The 21134-nt window shown below is 40.2% G+C and overlaps 1 protein-coding gene across 1 annotated transcript in view; it reads left to right on the top strand.

The window, feature by feature from the left end:
• Positions 1-21134, top strand: part of cacul1 (CDK2 associated cullin domain 1) — a 96077-nt gene that overhangs the window by 55874 nt on the left and 19069 nt on the right. The window contains 3 exon segments of the mRNA XM_080205850.1: positions 4072-4174; positions 9366-9455; positions 17471-17609. Of these exon segments, the coding sequence (XP_080061976.1) occupies positions 4072-4174; positions 9366-9455; positions 17471-17609 (332 nt within the window).

Below are 21134 nucleotides of genomic sequence, written 5' to 3'. Positions count from 1 at the left end.
TTGACTTACTCATGTGAAGTTGTACTTATTATTGTTCTCAAGAAAACATTGAGACTCAGAGCTCAGTGGCTTGTTAAATTCAAGCTGTGTTCTGGTGCTCCAGCTTTCTGTTCTATTACAGAGCAGCTGTAATAACTTGTGTTGCTTGTTGTTTCTCACTTCTCTTCTTCAGCTTATCTGATTTAATCAACAGTCTTTTTCTTTTGTTTTCTTAATCTTTTCTTACTTTTGTGCATTGAAGTTTAGCAAACGTTGGCCATACGAGCCAGAACTTATTGGCAGTTCATGCTGGTGCAATCTTCTAGTCTTGTCGATGGTGCACCGTCTCCTCCTCCCCACCCCCCCGGCAAGTTTCCCAACATTGAGAAGCGCATTCAATGTGAAACCTTGTTGACAATAGCAGGACCAAAAGATCCTGTCTCTAGCTGATGGCAGACTATCTCTGCTGCCTGAAAACAGGTGCTTGGTTCATCAGAAAATCCTGCCCAATGTTTTTGTTTAACCCTTCCACAGTGACAAATTCTACTGAAACACAGTTTTAGAGGTAATTTTCACTCTAATTCTGTCTGCAAGCAGAGTCTAAAAGCAACGGAGTGAGGTGCTTACAGCAAATCTCAGTTAGAGATGTTAATATTACTTGCCATTTTCATCCTGGCTGCTCTGTCAAACCCAAACAGCTGAACATGAGAAACAACATCATCCAACAACTTTATTACTTTCTATTGGCTCTTGCTGAGTTTTTGGAAGTAGTGCGTGTTTGGAGAAACTCAGAAAAATTGATAAAGTCTGCAGTAAATAATACTGAACATTGCAGCAATGCTGTTTGTTATTGAAAGGGTTCCAAGTACACCATTTGCTCCATGTCATGGCAGCTTTAGTTGCAGCATCAGAGAGGGATAGAGTAGAGGCAGCAAAGAAGACAAGATGCTCTCAGATGGAGGGGGAGAAGAACTCTTAAGCAGGAAGCCCGAGGGCCTTCTCCCATCTGCAGTTGCTCAGTGACTGCAATTTACCAAAGATTGTTCACAAAACTGTGAAACCTCTTGAAATCAGACCTGTGTCTGGACTGCCAAGTTGATTGTGTGGCCCAGAACATTTTCACAAATGAATCCTTCCAATTTAGAACGATCGATATAGCAAACATCTCATGGCTCGTCATTCACTGCTATATCGTTTGACAAAGTACCTCACAAGAGGTTATTGCAGAAGGTCAGGGGACTTGGAGTTGGGGGTAGGGTGTTAGCGTGGATAGAGGATTGGTTGTCAAATAGGAGGCAGAGAGTGGGGGTCAACGGGTGCTATTCGGATTGGCGGATGGTGACTAGTGGAGTGCCCCAGGGGTCGGTGCTGGGGCCTCAGCTTTTTACCATTTATATAGATGATCTGGAAGAGGGAACCGAGTGTAGGGTGTCGAAATTTGCGGATGACACCAAGATTGGGGGAACGGCAAATTGTGCGGAGGGTGTGGAAAGTCTGCAGAAGGATCTAGATAGGCTGGGCGAATGGGCCAGGAAATGGCAAATGGAATTTAATGTTGGCAAGTGTGAGGTGGTCCACTTTGGTAGGAAGAATGGTAGGAAGGACTATTACTTACGGGGCAAAAAACTGCAGCAGGCAACGGTGCAGAGGGACCTCGGGGTCCTTGTGCATGAGTCGCAAAAACCCAGCTTGCAGGTGCAGCAGGTGGTCAGGAAGGCAAATGGGATGCTGGCCTTCATAGCGAAGGGGATTGAATATAAAAGTAGGGAGGTCTTGCTGCAGCTGTATAGGGCATTGGTGAGGCCGCAGCTGGAGTACTGTGTGCAGTTTTGGGCGCCGCACCTGCGCAAAGATATTTTGGCCTTGGAGGGAGTGCAGAGGAGGTTTACTAGGCTGATACCGGAGTTGAGGGGGTTGAACTATGAGGAGAGGCTGAATAAACTAGGCTTGTACTCGTTGGAGTTTAGAAGAATGAGGGGAGATCTCATTGAGACGTATAAGATGATGAATGGGATGGATAAGATAGAGGTGGAGAGGCTCTTCCCGCTCAGAAAGGACAGTAGGACTAGGGGGCACAGCCTCAAGATAAAGGGGGGGCGGTTTAGAACGGAGTTGAGGAGGAACTTCTTCACTCAAAAGGTGGTGAATCTCTGGAATTCTCTGCCCGTTGAGGTGGTGGAGGCTACCTCGCTAAATATTTTTAAGACGCGGGTTGATGGGTTTTTGATAAGAGAGGGGATTAAGGGTTATGGGGAGAGGGCAGGAATGTGGAACTGAGCCACGACAGATCAGCCATGATCTTATTGAATGACGGGGCAGGCTCGAAGGGCCAGATGACCTACTCCTGCTCCTATTTCTTATGTTCTTATGTTCTTATCTCCAAGATTACAGCCTTTACGGCTAGAGAGGGGCTTCATTGCCTTCACTGTAAAGGAGGGGCCAATATAGTCTTGCCCATGGTTCAGGATGCCACCAACTGTATAAATAAACTGTGACTCATGCATCACTTTGGTTGTGGTGTAATTATGCGCCACAATCCCTGTGCCTGAATTCAGGGGCTATATAATTTAGCCCGCACTGTTTGTTTTGAGAAAAATTCACTTCTCCACTTGTTATCAGGGAGTGGTTTAATCATAACTTATGTGGATATGACATTTGGAATGGCTGGCACTTCAGTGAAACAATTACACTAATTTCCTTCTGGAATCTGACTTTCCATTTCTTGAGGTGACTTGGACTTTGTAGTCTGTTTTGTATTGGTCAGAGAACTATGCCTGTTAAAACTGTCAAATGAGTGATACCTAATTCTACTGCACAAATAATGGAAACACTTCTAAGGCCCTATTGAAGCTTCTACAAAGTTAGCACAGAGTATGCTTTGTGCAACCTGCCCTGCTTCACATATCTTCATTTAATGATGGATGTCTTGTCGATTTGGCAGGCAGGCAATTCCCACTGCTGCCAGTAATTACACTGACTCAACAATTCATGAGGAAATAATCAAAACCAAAAAAGAGCAAAGTCTATCTTAACATTGTTGGCTGAATCTTGCTATACTCAGCATCCTACAATTCTGGATAACCCCCTTATCAAAAAAAAGCCTGTAATTTGTAGCCAGTTTGGTAGGAAAATAATGCAGGAAATTTAATCAGGTCACTTCCTCCTCTCCAAAAACTGCCATTTACAAAGGAAGGAGATTCTACACTATTCACTGACCATTCCGGTGCCATCCCAGAGCAGTGATAAGTATTGGCAATTTCAAAACCGTTGTTTGTGCCCTCACTATTTACTGATTCCATCCCCGTCCCTGGCAACTGCATGGTGCTGAACCAGACTGTTCACAACCTTGGTGTCTTGTTTAACCCAGAGATGAGCTACTGACTACCATCAAGAATGCCTATTCCCACTCTAACATCTCATCCCGTCTGCTGCTAAAACTCCTATCCATGCCTTTGTACCTTTGGGCTTGATTATTCCCAGGCCAGCCTCTCTCTGTAAATTTTGGTCATCAAAGATCTCGCCATACTATTGCATGCAGCAAGTCCCATTCACCTAACTACTGCGTGCACCCCCATCCCCCTGTTAATTGCTACTGCCTTCCATTCAAGCAATGTTTTGATTTTTTAAAATGCTCATTTCAAACACATCCATGTCCTCATCACCCCCGCCCCCATTTCTGTAAACCCTTCCAGTTCCACAACCCTCCAAAATATCCTTACGTTCTTCTAATTCTGACTTTGTAACAATCCCCAGATTTATTTGCTTATACCGTTGGTGGTTGTATCTTCAACTGTCCCTCAACTTTCCTCACTTCAAATGACACTTCTTAAAACCTGCTTAACCAAGATTTTTGCCATCAGCCCCGAACATCACCATCTTTGGTTTAGTCTCAGAATTTGTCTTTACAAAGCTGCTGTGAAAATACCTTGGGCTGTTTTCCTTCCATTAAAAGTATATGTGGTATTGTTGCTGTGGGAGCAAATCTACATAATATTCATGCTGTTGCTGATGCGATTTGAGGAATTGAGATTTTTTAAATTGCTCTCTTATAACATTGAATCCTGCTGATAATTTCTGTTTTCATTCTTGCAGAACAAATTTTACATTGAAACCAAACTTAACAGAGATTTGAAAGATGACCTCATAAAGTTGTTTACAGAACAGGTTGCAGAAAAGCATGTTCCTACCTTAATGCGTGAGTAATGATTCTGTTTGCACTTTGATTTCTGTGCCAAAGTTGGTTTATTCCTGAAGCTGCGATGTTCAGAATTGTACTTCTGACATTAATTTTATCAAGCATTTGTCTTTACTCAAGCTAAGCATCACCAGTAATTTGGAGTAGATACTCAAATGAGGAGCCACCCCAGGAGGAAGAGAATCATTCCCTTTCCTAAATCTTGATCTTTGCTGTCAGCCTGTTTTTCCAGCATTTCCAGGATGTGCCTTTGGGATATAATTTTTTTATTTATGACAAAGCCAAGATTTATTGGACAGCCAGCATACTGAATAAGATGGTTAGATTGTCATGACAGACAAGTTTCAGCTTCCAGCTCAAGTATCTTGTCAACTTCATTTCTTCTATTTATGGGAAATTAGCAGTGAGCTTTTACGTGACTTTTGCTTTTGAATTCTGCTGCTTGGATTATTTCTGTATTACAAAACTGCAGTTCTGTTAACATTATTCATGGCAATAAATTGTAATTAAAACTGGAAGTGTAGTTGTATATTTAGTTCTGTCATTTGATACAACATTAAGCTTGAAGGCAGATTCAATTTGAAAAGAAGGATACTTTCCTGTTACGGAATCATTCTCTGATAATGTGCACTAGTTCATTCTCATTTCCAATTATACAAGGCTGAAATAGAGGAGGAGAGACAGTAGATGCAATTTACAGATGAATTTGGGTCAGGAATTTGGTTGAACTAAATTAAATTTTGTATTCCAGAATTTAAAAGATTCAATTTGGGTAAAAGTGTGATGCAAGTATATAATAAAATAGCAATAGAGCAGGAAAGCTTGGAAAAAAAGACTTGAAAGTCAGTAAGTTTTTTCTTAATTTTCAAAAAAATTATCAAGGAGCTGTTGCAAAATTAAATCAAAGGCAGCCATAAAGTCAAATCAATTGAGTTACAAGTCTACAGAGGTTATGTTGAAGTATTAGAATAATTTGGTCATTCCACATTTGGGGTACATGGCTCTGATCACCAGCTTTCAGAATAGAAGTGCAAGCATTGGAAAAAATGTACTGAAGAGCAATAGGAATGTTCCTAAGCGTGCAGAAACTCAGCCGTAAAGATAGGTAGGAAACAGTTGGTCTGTACAATCCAGAGTGAATGAGGTTAATGGAAACCTTGTCAAGATATGTTGAGCATTAAATTACATCAATAGCAATAGTGAACCTGAAATATTACTGGGCTAGGACATATAACTTTATTGTGTTACATACGACAATTGAAAATCTTATTACCCACCAGGTAAGATATGTAAATTTTGAGAAGAAAATGACAGTGGCCGACACAGTGGTTAGCAGCGCTGCCTCACAGTGCCAGGGACCTGGGTTCAATTCCTGTCTGTGTGGAGTCTGCACATTCTCCTGTGTCTGCATGGGTTTCCTCTGGGTGCTCTGATTTCCTCCCACGGTCTGAAAGATGTGCTGGTTAGATGCATTGGCCATGCTAAATTCTCCCTCAGTGTACCCGAACACGCGCTGGAGTGTGGCGACTGGGAGATTTTCACAGTAACTTCATTGCAGTGTTAATGTAAACCTACTTGTGACACTAATCAATAAACTTTTAAACTTTAAGTTCTCCTTATGTCCTGACCAACATTCCATTGTCAACCAGTTGTATCAAAAACAAAGGTAGTTATTTCATCTCATTTGTTATTATTAAGGAGGCTATCACAAAACACTTAAAAAATGTCAATATGATAAAGCAGAGTTAGCATGGCTTTATGAAAGAGAAATTGTGTTTGACTAACTTACTGGTTCTTTGAGGAAGTAACACTCGATACTGATAAAGGCGTACCTGTAGATGTGATATATTCGGATTTCCAAAAGTATTTGATAAGGTGTCACATCAAAGCTTCCTACATGAAATAAGAGCTCATGGTATAGGTGGTAAAATATTAGCATGGATAGAGGATTGATTAACTAATAGGAAGCAAAGAGAAGTGTTCAATGGATTATTTGCAGGTAACAAACTGTTATTAGGGGAGTACACAGGAAGTACCACAGTTCTGGGGCCTGAACTATTTCCAATCCAAATCAATGATTTTGGATGAAGGGACCGAATCTATATTAAATTTATGTGTCTAGGGCGGTGGATAGAGGAGAGCCGGTGGATGTGGTCTTTCTTGATTTTCAGAAGGCGTTTGACAAGGTACCTCACAAGACGTTATTGCAGAAGGTCAGGGGACATGGAGTTGGGGGTAGGGTGTTAGCGTGGATAGAGGACTGGTTGTCAAATAGAAGGCAGAGAGTGGGGGTCAATGAGTGCTATTCGGATTGGCGGTTGGTGACTAGTGGAGTGCCCCAGGGGTCAGTGCGGGGGCCTCAGCTATTTACCATTTATATAGATGATCTGGAGGAGGGAACCGAGTGTATGGTGTCGAAATTTGCTGATGACACCAAGATTGGTGGAACGGCAAATTGCGCGGAGGGTGTGGAGAGTCTGCAGAAGGATCTAGATAGGCTGGGCGAATGGGCTAGGAACTGGCAAATGGAATTTAATGTTGGCAAGTGCGAGGTGGTCCACTTTGGTAGGAGGAATGGTAGGAAGGATTATTACTTACGTGGAGAAAAACTGCAGCAGGCGACAGTGCAGAGGGACCTCTGCATGAGTCACAAAAACCCAGCTTGCAGGTGCAGCAGGTGGTCAGGAAGGCAAATGGGATGCTGGCCTTCATAGCGAGGGGGATTGAATATAAAAGTAGGGAGGTCTTGCTGCGGCTGTACAGGGCATTGGTGAGACCGCAGCTGGAGTACTGTGTGCAGTTTTGGGCGCCGTACTTACGCAAGGATATTTTGGCCTTGGAGGGAGTGCAGAGGAGGTTTACTAGGCTGATGCCGGAGTTGAGGGGGTTGAGCTATGAGGAGAGGCTGAATAAACTAGGCTTGTACTCGTTGGAGTTTAGAAGAATGAGGGGAGATCTCATTGAGACGTACAAGATGATGAATGGGATGGATAGGATAGACGTGGAGAGGCTCTTCCCGCTCAGAAAGGACAGTAGGACTAGGGGGCACAGCCTCAAGATAAAGGGGGGGCGGTTTAGAACGGAGTTGAGGAGGAACTTCTTCACTCAAAAGGTGGTGAATCTCTGGAATTCTCTGCCCGTTGAGGTGGTGGAGGCTACCTCGCTAAATATTTTTAAGACGCGGGTTGATGGGTTTTTGATAAGAGAGGGGATTAAGGGTTATGGGGAGAGGGCAGGAATGTGGAACTGAGCCACGACAGATCAGCCATGATCTTATTGAATGGCGGGGCAGACTCGAAGGGCCAGATGGCCTACTCCTGCTCCTATTTCTTATGTTCTTATGTAAATTTACGGATAAGACAAAAGTAAGTAAGGTAATAAGCTGTGGAGAGGACATAGTCTACAGAGGGATATAGATAAGTTAAGTGAGTAGGCAAAATTCAGGAAATGGAATGTAATTTGGGAAAATGTGAATTTATCATTGGCAGGAAGAATACAAAAGCAGTATATTATTTAAATCGAGAGAGATTACAGAACACTTATGTTGCAGAAGCATCTGAAAGTCCTGGTATGTAAATCACAAAAAGTTAGGATGCAGATATAGCAAATGATTAAGAAGATAAATGGAACATAACTTGCATTTATTAGAAGAGAAACCAAACGTAATTGTAGTTAAGTGTTACTACAGCTGTACAAGGCCTTTGACTGCATCTGAGTACTGTATACAGGCTCCTTACTTATAGGATTTAATTGCAATAAATGCAGTTCAGAGAAGATTCAGTACACCGATTGCTGAGATGAATGGGATAAATACAAGGAATGGTTGGATAGGTTGGAGTTTAGTGGAATTAGAGGTGATCTTGAGGGAAAAAAGACCTGAAGGGACTTGAGAGAGTGGATGCTGTGAGGACGCTTCCCCTTATTGGAGAGGCTGGAACTGAGAGACAGAGATTAAAAATAAGGTACTTAAGGTTGAGATGAGGAGAACTTTCTTTGTCTGAGGGTTGTTAGGCTGAGGAGAACAGTAAAAACAGGGTTGTTGAATATCTGTAAGGCTCATTTAGTTTTTAAATGGACAAGGAAGTCAAAGGTTATAGGGGTTAGAGGAGAAAGTAGGGTTGAGACTGTAATAATATCAGACATGATCTTATGAAATGGCAGGGCAGGCTCGAGGGCCCTAATGGCTTAGTCCTAATTCTTGTGTTTTTGTGCTGTAAGTTTGCGTGAGATGTTACTATATGCCGATTATTGATTGATTTACTTGCATTACAACAGTGACTACATTTCAGTAAGAAGTCTCCAACATCAGGTAAAAGTCCAACAGGTTTATTTGATATGAGCTTTTGGAGCGCTACTCCTTCATCAGATGAGTCACCTTATGAAGGAGCAGCGCTCCGAAACCTGTTGGACTTTAACCTCATGTTATGAGCGTTCTTACTGTGCCCACCTCAGTCCAATACTGGCATCTGCACATCATGACCACATTTCAGCACCAGTTAATTAGATTTGGAGTATTTTAAGGATTTATTTATTTTTCATAATATGCTTATGAAAGTAAAACCATAATTGTTAGATTTGAACTGACTTTTGTTCTGTAAATCTAACTTAATAAAATTTGTCTCAAAAACTGATTCATATCAATTCTGGGGTGGAATAAACAAAAGGAAAGGGAAGGTTGCTTCTCCCCTCTCCAGTTTTTGACTGTGTAACGCTCATACAAAACATGTCCGCCAGAGACCAATGTCATATTACACACTGATTTCTGATCTTGGCAATGAAGTTTCACATCTATATGCTTTGCATTGTGTGCGTTTGGTTTTCAAATGTTGGCAGTGCCTGGCTAAGAGCATCCAATTTTAAGCATACCATTAAAGATGGAACTTTTACATGTATTTTCTTTGGGGCTAAAGTTACATGGAAGCCAGTGCAAGCTTTGAGTAATGTGAGCAGGCCTCTGGCAGGATTGTGTATTTGGCTTTTGTGTACTTGGGTATTCCATCAGGATCTGGTCGTTCTTTTTGTTACGTTTCAGAATGGATTATACTCCATTTATGCCAAAGTTAAATGACTTTAAGGTTGTCTGCTGATGGCCTCATTCAGAACTTGAATGAATAAATGCTAATAGGTCTAATTCAATTGAAGTACTGTAGTCCTCCTTGCACTTTATCTGTTTCCTTTGCTTCTGTTTCAGCTTTACTAATAGAAGCTCAGTCAACTCCATTTAAGGTCACTCCTTCAACCATGGCAAATATAGTTAAAGGCTTATATACACTTAGACCTGGTAAGTAACAGAAAATGAGAATTGTCTTTTCGAGAAAACAACATGATTTGCAACATGGAAATTGTATTCCCTAAGGCTAAGATGAAGTTATCTCTTTGTGAAGTAAATTCAACATCATTTTCTCCCTTCAACAACCAAAACAGAAAATGTTGGAACATTTCAGCAGGGCTGACAGCATCTATGGGGAGAGAATAGAGAACTTTCCCCCTTGTTCTTAGACTTCAAATAAACCATCCTACTCACTCCTCCTCCTCTCCGTACGTATGGTGTTAAAATGAAAATCTGTCGCGCTGTTACTTATTTGAATTCCTACTGTTAAAGAACTTAAAAATAATGGAGCTCTCTTGGCTTCCTCCTATAACTGACCAGTCTGTAAAATCTCAGCATACGACTGTTTTACTTCCACTTGTTTTATCTCTTGACCTACTCTCTTTGCTTTTGATGGAACCCTCTAAATATGGTCTTGGTCCTTCAATCTAGTTTCTCAATAACAGAAATAACATCTGTTCATACATGGAGTAGATATTACCAAAATATATTTGAAGTCAAATACTTAAAAAATTTGTATAATATTGGGTGGTTTGGTCGGGCCCATAGCATCCCAATTTAAAAATCAGACAAGTTGAAGTTGACTACACTTGCAAAATGCATGGACATAGGTTACATTTTAAGGTCAGAGGGAGAGGTGTAAACACTTAAACAATGGATGACCCATTTTCTAAACCTTGAGTAGAGCTAGAAGTTCTCCATTTAAATCATATAAGTCTTTTATTGAGCTATGTAGTTTCCAGTTCAAAATTAAGCTAGAAGCAAGCAGCTTTGTAGAAATGGAGATTTCTTCTGGTCTCAGGAAATCCAGAGGGAGGACCATCACATCTTTTAGCAATATAAATTATTCACAAGTTGCAGAATCAGAAAAGCATTGAATAATTTGTTTGTATTTCTGTTTGAGAATATTCCAAAGCGTGTTACATTGTCATAGAGATGTGCTGTGGGAGTTGGGAAGTCTCTAATTTATCTGGGTGTGCACTCACAGGAGGCAGATGCAGTTTTGATTTGATGCAGACTACATCTCAGAGAGGAGAGAGCTAAGAGGCAATGAATATTAGACAGGCTTGCATGAAAGCAGAGAAAATACTAACTTTTAGATCACCACATGGGTGCTTCAATCACCATATGCTTTTCATGAGGGGGGAAAAGGCATCTGGAAAGTTTATTTGCTTTGAAGCTGGAGGAAGAAACCTACATTGGTCCCCATAGAGCCTTGTGGAAGAAAGCAGTCAACAAATTAGCTTGGAAACTCTGAGAAGGAAACCAGAACAAGGAGTTAAGACATCTGCAGTCATAATGTCTCACCTTGAAGAATAACTGGAATACTGAGGAGAGTTAGTGAATTCTGGAGGGTTGTAGCATATCTTTGGCTCAGTTCCTACATAAGTAAACAAACCTTCCAAGACTGAAGTAAAGTATAAGGAGAAATTATAATGTGGAGTTAATAGTACTTGTTTTGTTTAATTCTTTTTATTTGTGATAAAGTTTGTTTTTGTCCAAAGCTATGAAATCTTGTGTATTTCTGTTGGTTAAATCACTGGATATTTGGATTTCTGTTTAAACGTTATGGACCCTAATTAGATTGTAACAAACCAAAGGGATAAAAATTATATCTCATATCTATTTTAAGATGCAAGACAAGTCATGATAAAAGCCCAGTTTTGGTGATGAATGTCTTGCACAACCAGGATACCTGAAGAACTATCGATGCAAGATTTGTTTGTGCCATTTTCAGGGATCTTGGCCAGTCATCTAAAATAAGCTTTATGCCCTTCCCAGATGCAAATGAGAGACCTAACTCCTGTTTTAGAATGTCTCAGGGTAATTGGGCATTCTTGAGCTGAGCAGGCATTTGACCTTCTCTGGTTTTCGAGATCTGGATTTGAACTACCCAGGGGCTACCAAAAAGGTAAGGTTTATTTTGTTTTTAAATCAAAGTGGTGCCTGGTGGAGCAGGAGTGTTCCATCAACTCCATGATACTCTTGTTGCCACTGCTGGCTGCCATTGCCAGTCCCCTCTCCAACTCGTCCAATTTTCCAGGATCTACTGGAGGGGCAGCTACCAGAGAAGCTGACGTCTAAGAATAACTTATTCAGCGTGATAGGGTACGGTAATATAGTAGTTATGTTACTGGACCAGCAGTTTGGAGGCCTGGACAACTAATCCAGGAATATGAGTTCAAATCCCAACAGTTAATTAAATAAATCTGGAATTGAAAAAAAGTACCAGTATTGTTAATATTGCTATTGAGGTTAATCGATTGTCATTAAAAACCCAACTGTTCACTGGTATCCATTAGCATGTAAACACAGCAAAACACATTTCTTAGTTAAAGCGTCTTGGCTCTGAACAAATATTGGAATAACAATCTGTTGTGGGCTCTACAGATTTAATTAAATGTGCAGGTTTTATGTGTGGGAACATTTAAAGGCTTTTTTTTTTGACAGCTGTTATTACACCCACAAAAAAATCAACTGAATTTTCCAAAAAATGACTGTAGAGGAAAAGATTCTTGTCATTCTGTTGCCAGGTTGACGATGTCTAATTAATTGTGTTTAAATTTCTGGAGTGTTTTTTCAGGTTAAAAACATCTTCATTATTGATCAAGCAATGAAAGTTCGAATGAGTTTGCTTAGTGACACAGAAAGAGAGAGCAAGTGTGTTTTTAGAAGATGCATTCAAATGTGATTATATTAGGTTAATTGATGTCAGAGAACATTGCTTCTCTCCTTATTGTTGTTTTCTGCTTGTAGAATCTGCATGTTTTTATGTCCGTGCAGAAGGCACAATATTGATTTTATTTGCACAGAGCACTGATACGTAGCTGCTGATTCCCTTCATTTTTGTTTTCATTGGGCTTTGCTTTTCAATTTTGCTTTTTCCAATTTGAGTGGTTTGTATTTAATATCTTTAGTGTCAGAAAATTTATTTAATTCCACATTTTCCCCCAACCTCCAATCCTCGAAATAGAACATTGACTAATAGGATACTAACCTCATCTTATTTATGATTATACAATATGAGAACTGAAATCAGGCATCAATTGATCACATGTTTTGAATTGTAGCCTGCTCACTTGTATCTGAAATGGCAACACTCAACAACAAGGCAGTTGCTTCTCTTTATAGTACAGTAGAAATATATATTTTATTATATAACCATATTGTGCCAATTTAGTACCCTGATCCATCATTCTCCTTATTCTGACAGTTTTAGTTGGTTAGATACAGGTGAAATATCTTGTAAATCATTGGTAACAAGAAGTTTACAAGTGTTTCCCAATCAGAACTCAATAATTGTTTTTTTAAAGGAGAAGGTGACTTATCATACTAGTATAGGGCTTGCCAAGCTTCAGTTGGCCTATCCATTGAAGTTAGTGCATCTGAAGAGCTCTGTGGCTGCCTGGTAAGGCAAGTGTCAAAACAACTCCTGCTTGTTGTCCCTGTAAATTCATTCATTAAGCAGTGCGTCCAGGCACATCTTCCCAGCAGCTTGGAATTCAATGCATTAGCACTGTTACTGTGCTTATCGGTTCAGTTCAGTCACCATGGTACATGTTCCTTTTCTCTCCATGTGGACCTTCTATGATCATGTACCTACTGCCCGAGATCAGCAGGAAACTGGCTCATCTCATAAGCATATTTAATACACTCCTGGTCATGTATACATCAGCTCAGATACATTCCAGCTCCAGCTAACCTGATAGAAGGGGGGATGGTCAGGAAGGAACATCTAGCGAAACATGCAGCATAAGTGCAGAGGAGAAAATGGATAAGGCTTTAGGATTGGGAACAACCAATAAAGAAGGCCAATTGTTTTGAGTTGTTTTGAGTGCTGCTGAAGACAATGAGACTCTCAATGTAACCCTTTAAAAATTTGACCAAGATCAAGCCGGAGATGGAATGCAATGTCTTTCCTTGTCAGCTTGGATCTTTTATGTCTCTCTTGTGGGGACCATGAATTGGATTCAATTTGAATTTGGTTTTTGGAGCAAGCACGGAATAGATTTGGATAAGCCTGGTCCACTCTGCACTTGGTAACTTTAAGAATGGAGTAAAAATTAAACACATTGGGCCACTTGTCTGCATGGGTGCAGCTAGAACAAAGTCACAAAGTCTGATACTATTTAGCACAAAGCACTTCACAGGTTGGGCACCCAATTCGCTGGTGCAAACTTGATCCACTACAGTACCAGGCTATAAAGGATACACTGCAGCAACTCGCCATTACATCTTTGACAGCATTCCCAGTCTTGCAGCCTCCACCATCACAAAGGCAGGGCCAGGAAGTCCATGAGAACGCAATCATCTTCAAGTCCCTTATAAGCCAGACATTGTCTCACCTTGACATGTGTCACTGTTGCATCATTTTTGCTGCATCAAAAATGTGGAACTCCTTCTCCAATATTACTGATAGAATATAGATTACAGAATAAATTGTTCATACGGTTAGAATATGGATTACCTTCAAGTTAGATCCACTATCACTTTCTTGAGGGCTTTGCTAATGATGCATGAGATATCCTGAGAATAGATTATAAAATGCTGCATTAACTTGTGAAAGGAATTGGAAAATATGTTGTTCATACTAGGTGGCCCTTCAGAAGACTGAAGAAGTGGTAATGGACAAGAGCAAACATCCACTATGTTGTCCTGGCAACAGTTGATGAACACTCCCATCATTCTTTAGGTGTTCTTGAGTTTACGTTTCATCAAATGTTCTCTTCATATTTGTTTCCCAAAACCTTTTTTAATTTGAATTTTAATTCAGATCTATTATATCCTAAGTTCTAGATTTATGAATCATTTGTCACTATATCTATTCATTTCTGAATCTTAGTGAATCTCGTCCAATCTTCAAGGAGCCTTAACTTTCTGCTTCACGTGGGTATGCAAAACTAGACACAAAATTCTGTGCTCAAAATGAAAATCTGTAGAGTTTTCACTTACCTTTTTGAACTGCTTGTCCCATTTAGGAAATTTCTATATAGCTTTATCAACTTCTCATTTTTCCTACTTTCAAAGATTTGAATGTTTGAAGCCCTATGTCTATCCTCTAAGCCATTAGAGACTTGTTAATATGGGAAATTGAAGGGGCACCCTGTTTAATTCTTGATAGGTGCTTTTGACAATGGAAATCTAAATATGTAGTTGGAATTGGGAACAAAAATGACTTTGCTGATCTGCAGAATTTCAAACAAATGTCTTCCGTGGACATTTAAGTAAATAATTTGAAATGCTGGTAGGAATTTAATTCTGGGAAATAAATTAGTGAGATGTCAATGTTATATAATTTGTGTATTGAGTGCTTAAAATTTTCAATAGAACATTGTTGTGCATTCCCTTGTATTCTGAAACAAATCTACAATAAGCTTGTAACCATTCATTTAGCTACTTCGTGTAATGTTTTACTGATGCTTCTTTTGAAGTACAGTTGTTAGAATTATGCCAAATGTCATGTATGATCATCACAAACCAAAGATCATGGAAAAAGTACAGGCCTTTGTAAATAAGTTATAAAATAAAATAGTACATAATATAAGAGCAAACAGAGGTTCTCAAAATATAGTCACTAAATAAAATTTAATTTGAAGCTCATTTTTCAAGAATAGAAGCAGGAAAAGAATGGAGCAGTTATCAAAAAAGGAATATCTTTGTATTGGAGTAAATGCAATCTTTATTGTCCAAGTGGAGAGGAAGACTATTATAACATATATAATTGAGGTGAATATTTAGTATCAACAGTGCAGTACAACAAATTTAAGTTTCCACATAATTTTTTTTTTACTAAAAACTAATCTGTTCAATGATAAAGTCCAAAGATGTGCAGGCTAGGTTGATTGGCCATGCTGAAAATTGCCCTCAGTGTTCTGAGATGCATACATTAGAGGGATTAGCTGGTAAAATATGTAGGGATATGGGGTTAGGGTCGTGGTGGCTTTGTGGTTGGTGCGGACTCAATAGGCCGAATGGCCTCTTCCTATACTGTAGGGATTCTGTTTTTGTTTTTGTCAACTTTAGCCAATTTAAGTTTGAACAAGAAATTCTCAAGATCATGTAACTTAGTAAGAGGATGATTTTATCCTGGAGTTTGTATTGCTTTTAAAATATTTCAGTTGTTCAGTTTTAGATCACTGTGTCAACTGTTCAGAAAATAATTTGGAACATCGAATCTCCCTGATGGTTCGGTTAATAAATGCACTAAGCTTCACAGGCCAGGAAAGTCCCGAGTTTAATTTTTCATTGTGTGCTTGATCAGCTGGCTGTATTCGGAGCTGCATGGACTTCAGCAGTAATCACGCTAATATGATCACAAGTTTTCCATCATTTTCTGAGAAAACATTCTGTTTTATGGCCTGTCACCTTTTACTACTTTTGCCACTCATATTTTATTTTTAAGAGCATTGTGGATTAAAATGTGGAAATCCATTTCTGTACATGCAGAGCAAATTGTGAACTTCAGAAAGCGAGAAGGATGCAAAATATGAATTAAAACAGAACTCCAACACAGGCTGCATTGTTCAAAACCCCCTATTTATTTGAGCACATATATTCAGCCACAAAGAAATTACTGGTTCATGTAATATTTATTTGGTTTCAATATTTAAAATATTTCAGCAGTGATTAGAACTATTTCTTGTTAGATATTGTAGTCTGTGGGCATAAAGATACAGTTGAAAATGTTCACTTTACATTGCTGAAATAGATGAATAACTTGTAACTAAGTGTAACCAAGTGCAAATGTTTTTGAGTACACAGGATTCAAAGTTTAACACCTGGTAGATATTCAAGTTTATTTATTAGTGTCACAAGTAGGCTTATTTTAGCACTGCAATGAAGCCTAGTCGCCACATTCCGGAGCATGTTCAGGTACATAAGAACATAATAAGAACGTAAGAAATAGGAGCAGGAGTAGGCCATCTAGCCCTTCGAGCCTGCCCCGCCATTCAATAAGATCATGGCTGATCTGTTGTGGCTCAGTTCCACATTCCCGCCCTCTCCCCATAACCCTTAATCCCCTTGCTTATCAAAAACCCATCAACCCGATGTACATCGAGGGAGAATTTAGCATGTCCAGTGCACCTAACCAGCACATACTTTGTACAGTGGAAGGAAGCCAGACCATCTGGAGGAAACCCAGGCAGACAGGGAGAATGTGCAAACTCCAAACAGACAGTGACCCCGGGAATCGAACCCGGTCCCTGGCGCTGTGAGGCAGTAATGCTAAGCACCTTGCCACAAACAGATTCATTTAATGTGGAATGAAGCCCCAGTGAAGATTTTTTCCCTTAGCATAATACAGCAATGAAGAAGCTATTCAGCCCATCACGCCTGGTCACTCTGAATGAGAAAGAGTTGGACAAGTAATTATATATTTTTAAAAAAGTTTAAAGCAACTATTTATGATGATGAAACCAGAATCAATCATCAAGTTTTTTTGGTATTCTCAGTGTTGTGAATTTTATAGTTAACCAGCAGTAGCTACGAGCAGCTTTCCCTGCATTTACTTTAATTTAGAAAAGTTACATTTGCTACAATTGAGAATGAATCTCTTTCTGCAGTGTATTCTGACACAGGTTGCAGTTGTTTATATCAAGGCATTGGTGTGACATCAAATTAACAGCCAAAATTATGACCGTCAGTACTCAGTTTCTGTATTTCCCTGCATTGTTTTATGAGGTTCCTGCAATCATGGAGATGTTTAAGTGATTTATGGAAATTTGATCCTCAGGTGCCTGCAGTTTAGAAGGAAAAGTGAAGGAAGGGCAAAACCTGGTGTACTTTTCATTCAGGGCACCAACTTGATCATCGGCAAGAATTGTCAAATGCATACAATTGTGGGACAAAAATTAGAAGCATTATAATTTTTATATGGCTATTGCAACAAATTATATTTGCTGTACTTGCATAAAAATACAGATGTTGACCATGGTAGTAACCTTTCTTTTTCTCTATTTTCCCAGATTGGGCACAGCTGGCACCCAGTCTCTTTTCTAAATTTATCCCAAATATCCTTCCCCCTGCTTTGGAATCGAAGCTCTCAGAATATGCTGCTCAAGACCAAAAACTCCAGCGAGAATTGATGCAGAATGGTTTTGCCAGGTAAAATTTAGACTCCATGTTTCAAACCTACCATTGTAAATGTAGTTGCTAATTTATTTATCTTTATTCATTCATGGAATGTGGGCAGTGCTGGCTAGGCTGGCATTCATTGCCCATCCCTAGTTACCCTTGAGAAGGTGGTGATAAACTGCCACCTTGAATGCTGCAGTCCACGTAATGTAGCTGCACACACAGTGATGTTAGGGAGGAAATTCCAGGATTTTGAGCGACAGTGAAGGAGTGGCAACATATTTCCAAGTCAGGATGATGATCAACTTGGAGGCGGATCTCTAGGTGCCAGTATGATCTGCTGCCCTTGTCCTTCTAGGTGGAAGTAGTTGTGGGTTTGCAAGGCGCTGTCTAAGGATCCTTGGTGAGTTCTTGCAGTGCATCTTGTAGTTGATATACATGGCTGCCATTGTGTGTCGGTAATGGAGGGAGTGAATCTTTGTGGATGCCTTTCAAGTAGGCTACTTTGTCCTGGGGGGTGTCAAGCTTCTTGAGTGTTTTTGGAGCTGCACTCATCCACGCAAAGGGGGAGTATTCCATCACACTCCTGACTTGTGCCTTGTTGATTGTGGACAGACTTTGGGAGTCAGTAGTTGAGTTACTCACTGAAGGATTCCTAGCATCTGACCTGCTCTAGAACCATAATATTTATGGGATAGTCCCATTCAATTCATGGTTGCTAGTGGGGGAATTCAGTGATGGTAATGCCATTGAATGTCATGGGGCGATGGTTAGATTCTGTCTTGTTGGAGATGGCCATTGCCTGGCACGTGTGGCACAAATGTTAATTGTCATTTATCAACCCAAGTCTAAATATCGTCCAGGTCATGCTGCATTTGGACACAGAATGCTTCAGTATGTGAGGAATGCGAATGGTGCTGAACATTGTACAATCATCAATGAATATCTCCATTTCTGCCCTTGTAGTGGAAGGAAGGTCATTGATGAAACAGCTGAAGGTGATTGGGTTAGGATACAAACTTGAGGAATACATAGGGATTTTCTGGGATTTAGATGAATGGCTACCAACAGCAACAACTTTTGTGTTACATATGACTCCAACCAACAGAGTTTTGCTCCTGATCACCATTGACTCCAGTTTTGCTTGGGTTCCTTGATGCCACATTAGTCAAATGCTATCTTTAATGTCAATGGTAGTGACTCTCACCTCTGGAGTTCAACCCTTTTGTCTATGTTTGAACCAAGACTACAATGAGGTCAGAAACTTGAGTGTCAGTGAACGTCAGTTATCTGGGGCCACAATTAAATTTACCTTTTTTCTCTTGAAGATATTAGACATCAGGACAGCCCCTAAAGTTGCTCCCTTCCCCCAGAATTTACCCAACTTCTATTTAAATGACTTTCACCTGCACACTACTTATAACTAATTGTAGGTATTAATCACTTTATGAAGTAAAACAACCCAGAATCAATCCCAATGTTGTGTTTGAACGTGTGCCTCTGTTCTAAACTTTGTTTAGTGCTAGGGATTACTTCTATATCTCTACAGTAAACAACTCACAGGGTTTTGAGTGCTTGTTGTCTTTCAGTTTTAATTACCAGAAATGAATGCAGTGCTCAGTCTGGTATAAATAAGTGCACTATACGATTCAGCCTCCTGTTTGCTTTATTGATAGTCATTTTGCAGTGATTGGGTATGTTGACTGGGTCTCTTAATACCTATGGATCTGTCAACCTGAGCCTTAACTATTTCAACACCATTTTCTGTGGTATGTTGTCTGATTGTTGTTTATCATGTTCTATTTTATACTTGCACTAATTACATATTTAATTGGTAGGTCTCGAGCTGCTCCCCCGATTGAGCTGTTTTCCTAGAATCATACAGTGCAGAAGAGGCCCTTCGGCCCATCGAGTCCTCACCGACACATTAGAAACTCCTAAACTCCACCTAATCCCATCTGCCAGAATTTGGCCCATTGCCCTGAATGTTGTGATGTACCAGGTGCTCATCCGGATTCTCTTTAAGGATGTGAGGCAACCCGCCTCCACCACCCTCCCGGGCAGCATATTCCAGACTGTCACTACCCCTTGGGTAAAATTTTTCCTCAAATCCTTCCTAAACCACCTGCCTCTCACCTTGAACCTATGTCCCTTATTGACTGACTCTTGAACTAATGGGAATAGTTGCTCCTTATCCATTATATCCATGCCTCTCATAATCTTGTACACCTCAATCAGGTTGCCCTTCAGTCTTCTCTGCTCCAATGAAAACAATACAAGCCTACGCAACCTCTCTTCATAACTTAAATGTTTCATCCCAGGCAGCATCCTGGTGAATCTCCTCTGCATCCCCTCCAGTGCAATCACATCCTTCCAATAATGTGGCAACCAGAGCTACACACAGTACTCTAGCTGTGGCATCACCAAAGTTCTGTACAACTCCAACATGACTTCCCTGATTTTGTAATCTATGCCTTGATTGACAAAGGCAAGTATCCCATGTGTATTTTTCACCGCCCTGCTAACATTCCCTTCCACGTACAGAAATCTATGAACAAACACGCCAAAGTCTCTTTGTTCCACAGAATTACTTAGTGTCCTACCATTCATTTAATACTTCCTTGTCCAATTAGTCCTTCCAAAGTGCATCATCTCACACTATTCAGGGTTAAATTCCATCTACCATTTATTTGCCATTTGACCATTCCATCTATATCATCTTGTAGTCCAATACACTCCACCTCACTGTTAACTATGTCCAATCTTTGTGTCATCTGCAAACTTACTAATGCTGCCCCCACATAGTCATCAATGTCATTTATATAAATGATGAATAATAGGAGACCCAACACAAATCTCTGTCGTATGCCACTAGCTTCTAGTCACTCATGCAGCTTTCTGTCATCAGCCTCTGACTCCTAAAACTGAGCCAATTTTGAATCCACTTTATCAAATTATCCTGTTTCCCAGGTGAATTTACCTTCTTTACAAGTGTCCCATCTGGGGCCTTGTCAAAGATTTCGCTGAAAACCATATAAACTACATTGCATTATCCTCGTCTACACACCCGGTCACCACCTCAAAAAATTCAATCAAGTTTGTTGGGCATGACCTCCCTCTGATGAAGCTGTGCTGACTATCCCTGATCAAGGTTTGCCTCTGCAAGTAGAAATAGATGCTCTCCTTCAGAAGTTTCTCTAATAGTTTCCCTACCACTGATGTGAGACTTGCTGACCTGTAGTTTCCTGGTTTATCTCTACAACCCTTCTTAAATAGTGGAACCACATTATCTGTTCTCCAGTCGTGTGGCACTTCCCCCGTGGCCATGGAGGGTTTGAAAGTTTGGGTCGGAGCCCCTGCAGTCTCCTCCCTTGTCTCTCATAGCAGCCGAGGGCACAATTCATCTGGACCTGGAGATTTATCCATTTTTAAGGCTGCCAATACCTCCCATATATTGTCCTTCCCTATGTCAATTTGCTCAAAAACCTCACAGTCTCTCTGCCTGAATTCCATACCATCGTCCTCATTCTCTTGGATGAAGACTGATTCCTAGTT

The sequence above is a fragment of the Carcharhinus amblyrhynchos genome, chromosome 17 (assembly GCF_965287045.1).
Source record: "Carcharhinus amblyrhynchos chromosome 17, sCarAmb.v2.hapA, whole genome shotgun sequence".
In the NCBI taxonomy this organism is placed as follows: domain Eukaryota; kingdom Metazoa; phylum Chordata; class Chondrichthyes; order Carcharhiniformes; family Carcharhinidae; genus Carcharhinus; species Carcharhinus amblyrhynchos.
This window is presented reverse-complemented; position numbering and strand designations above follow the sequence as displayed.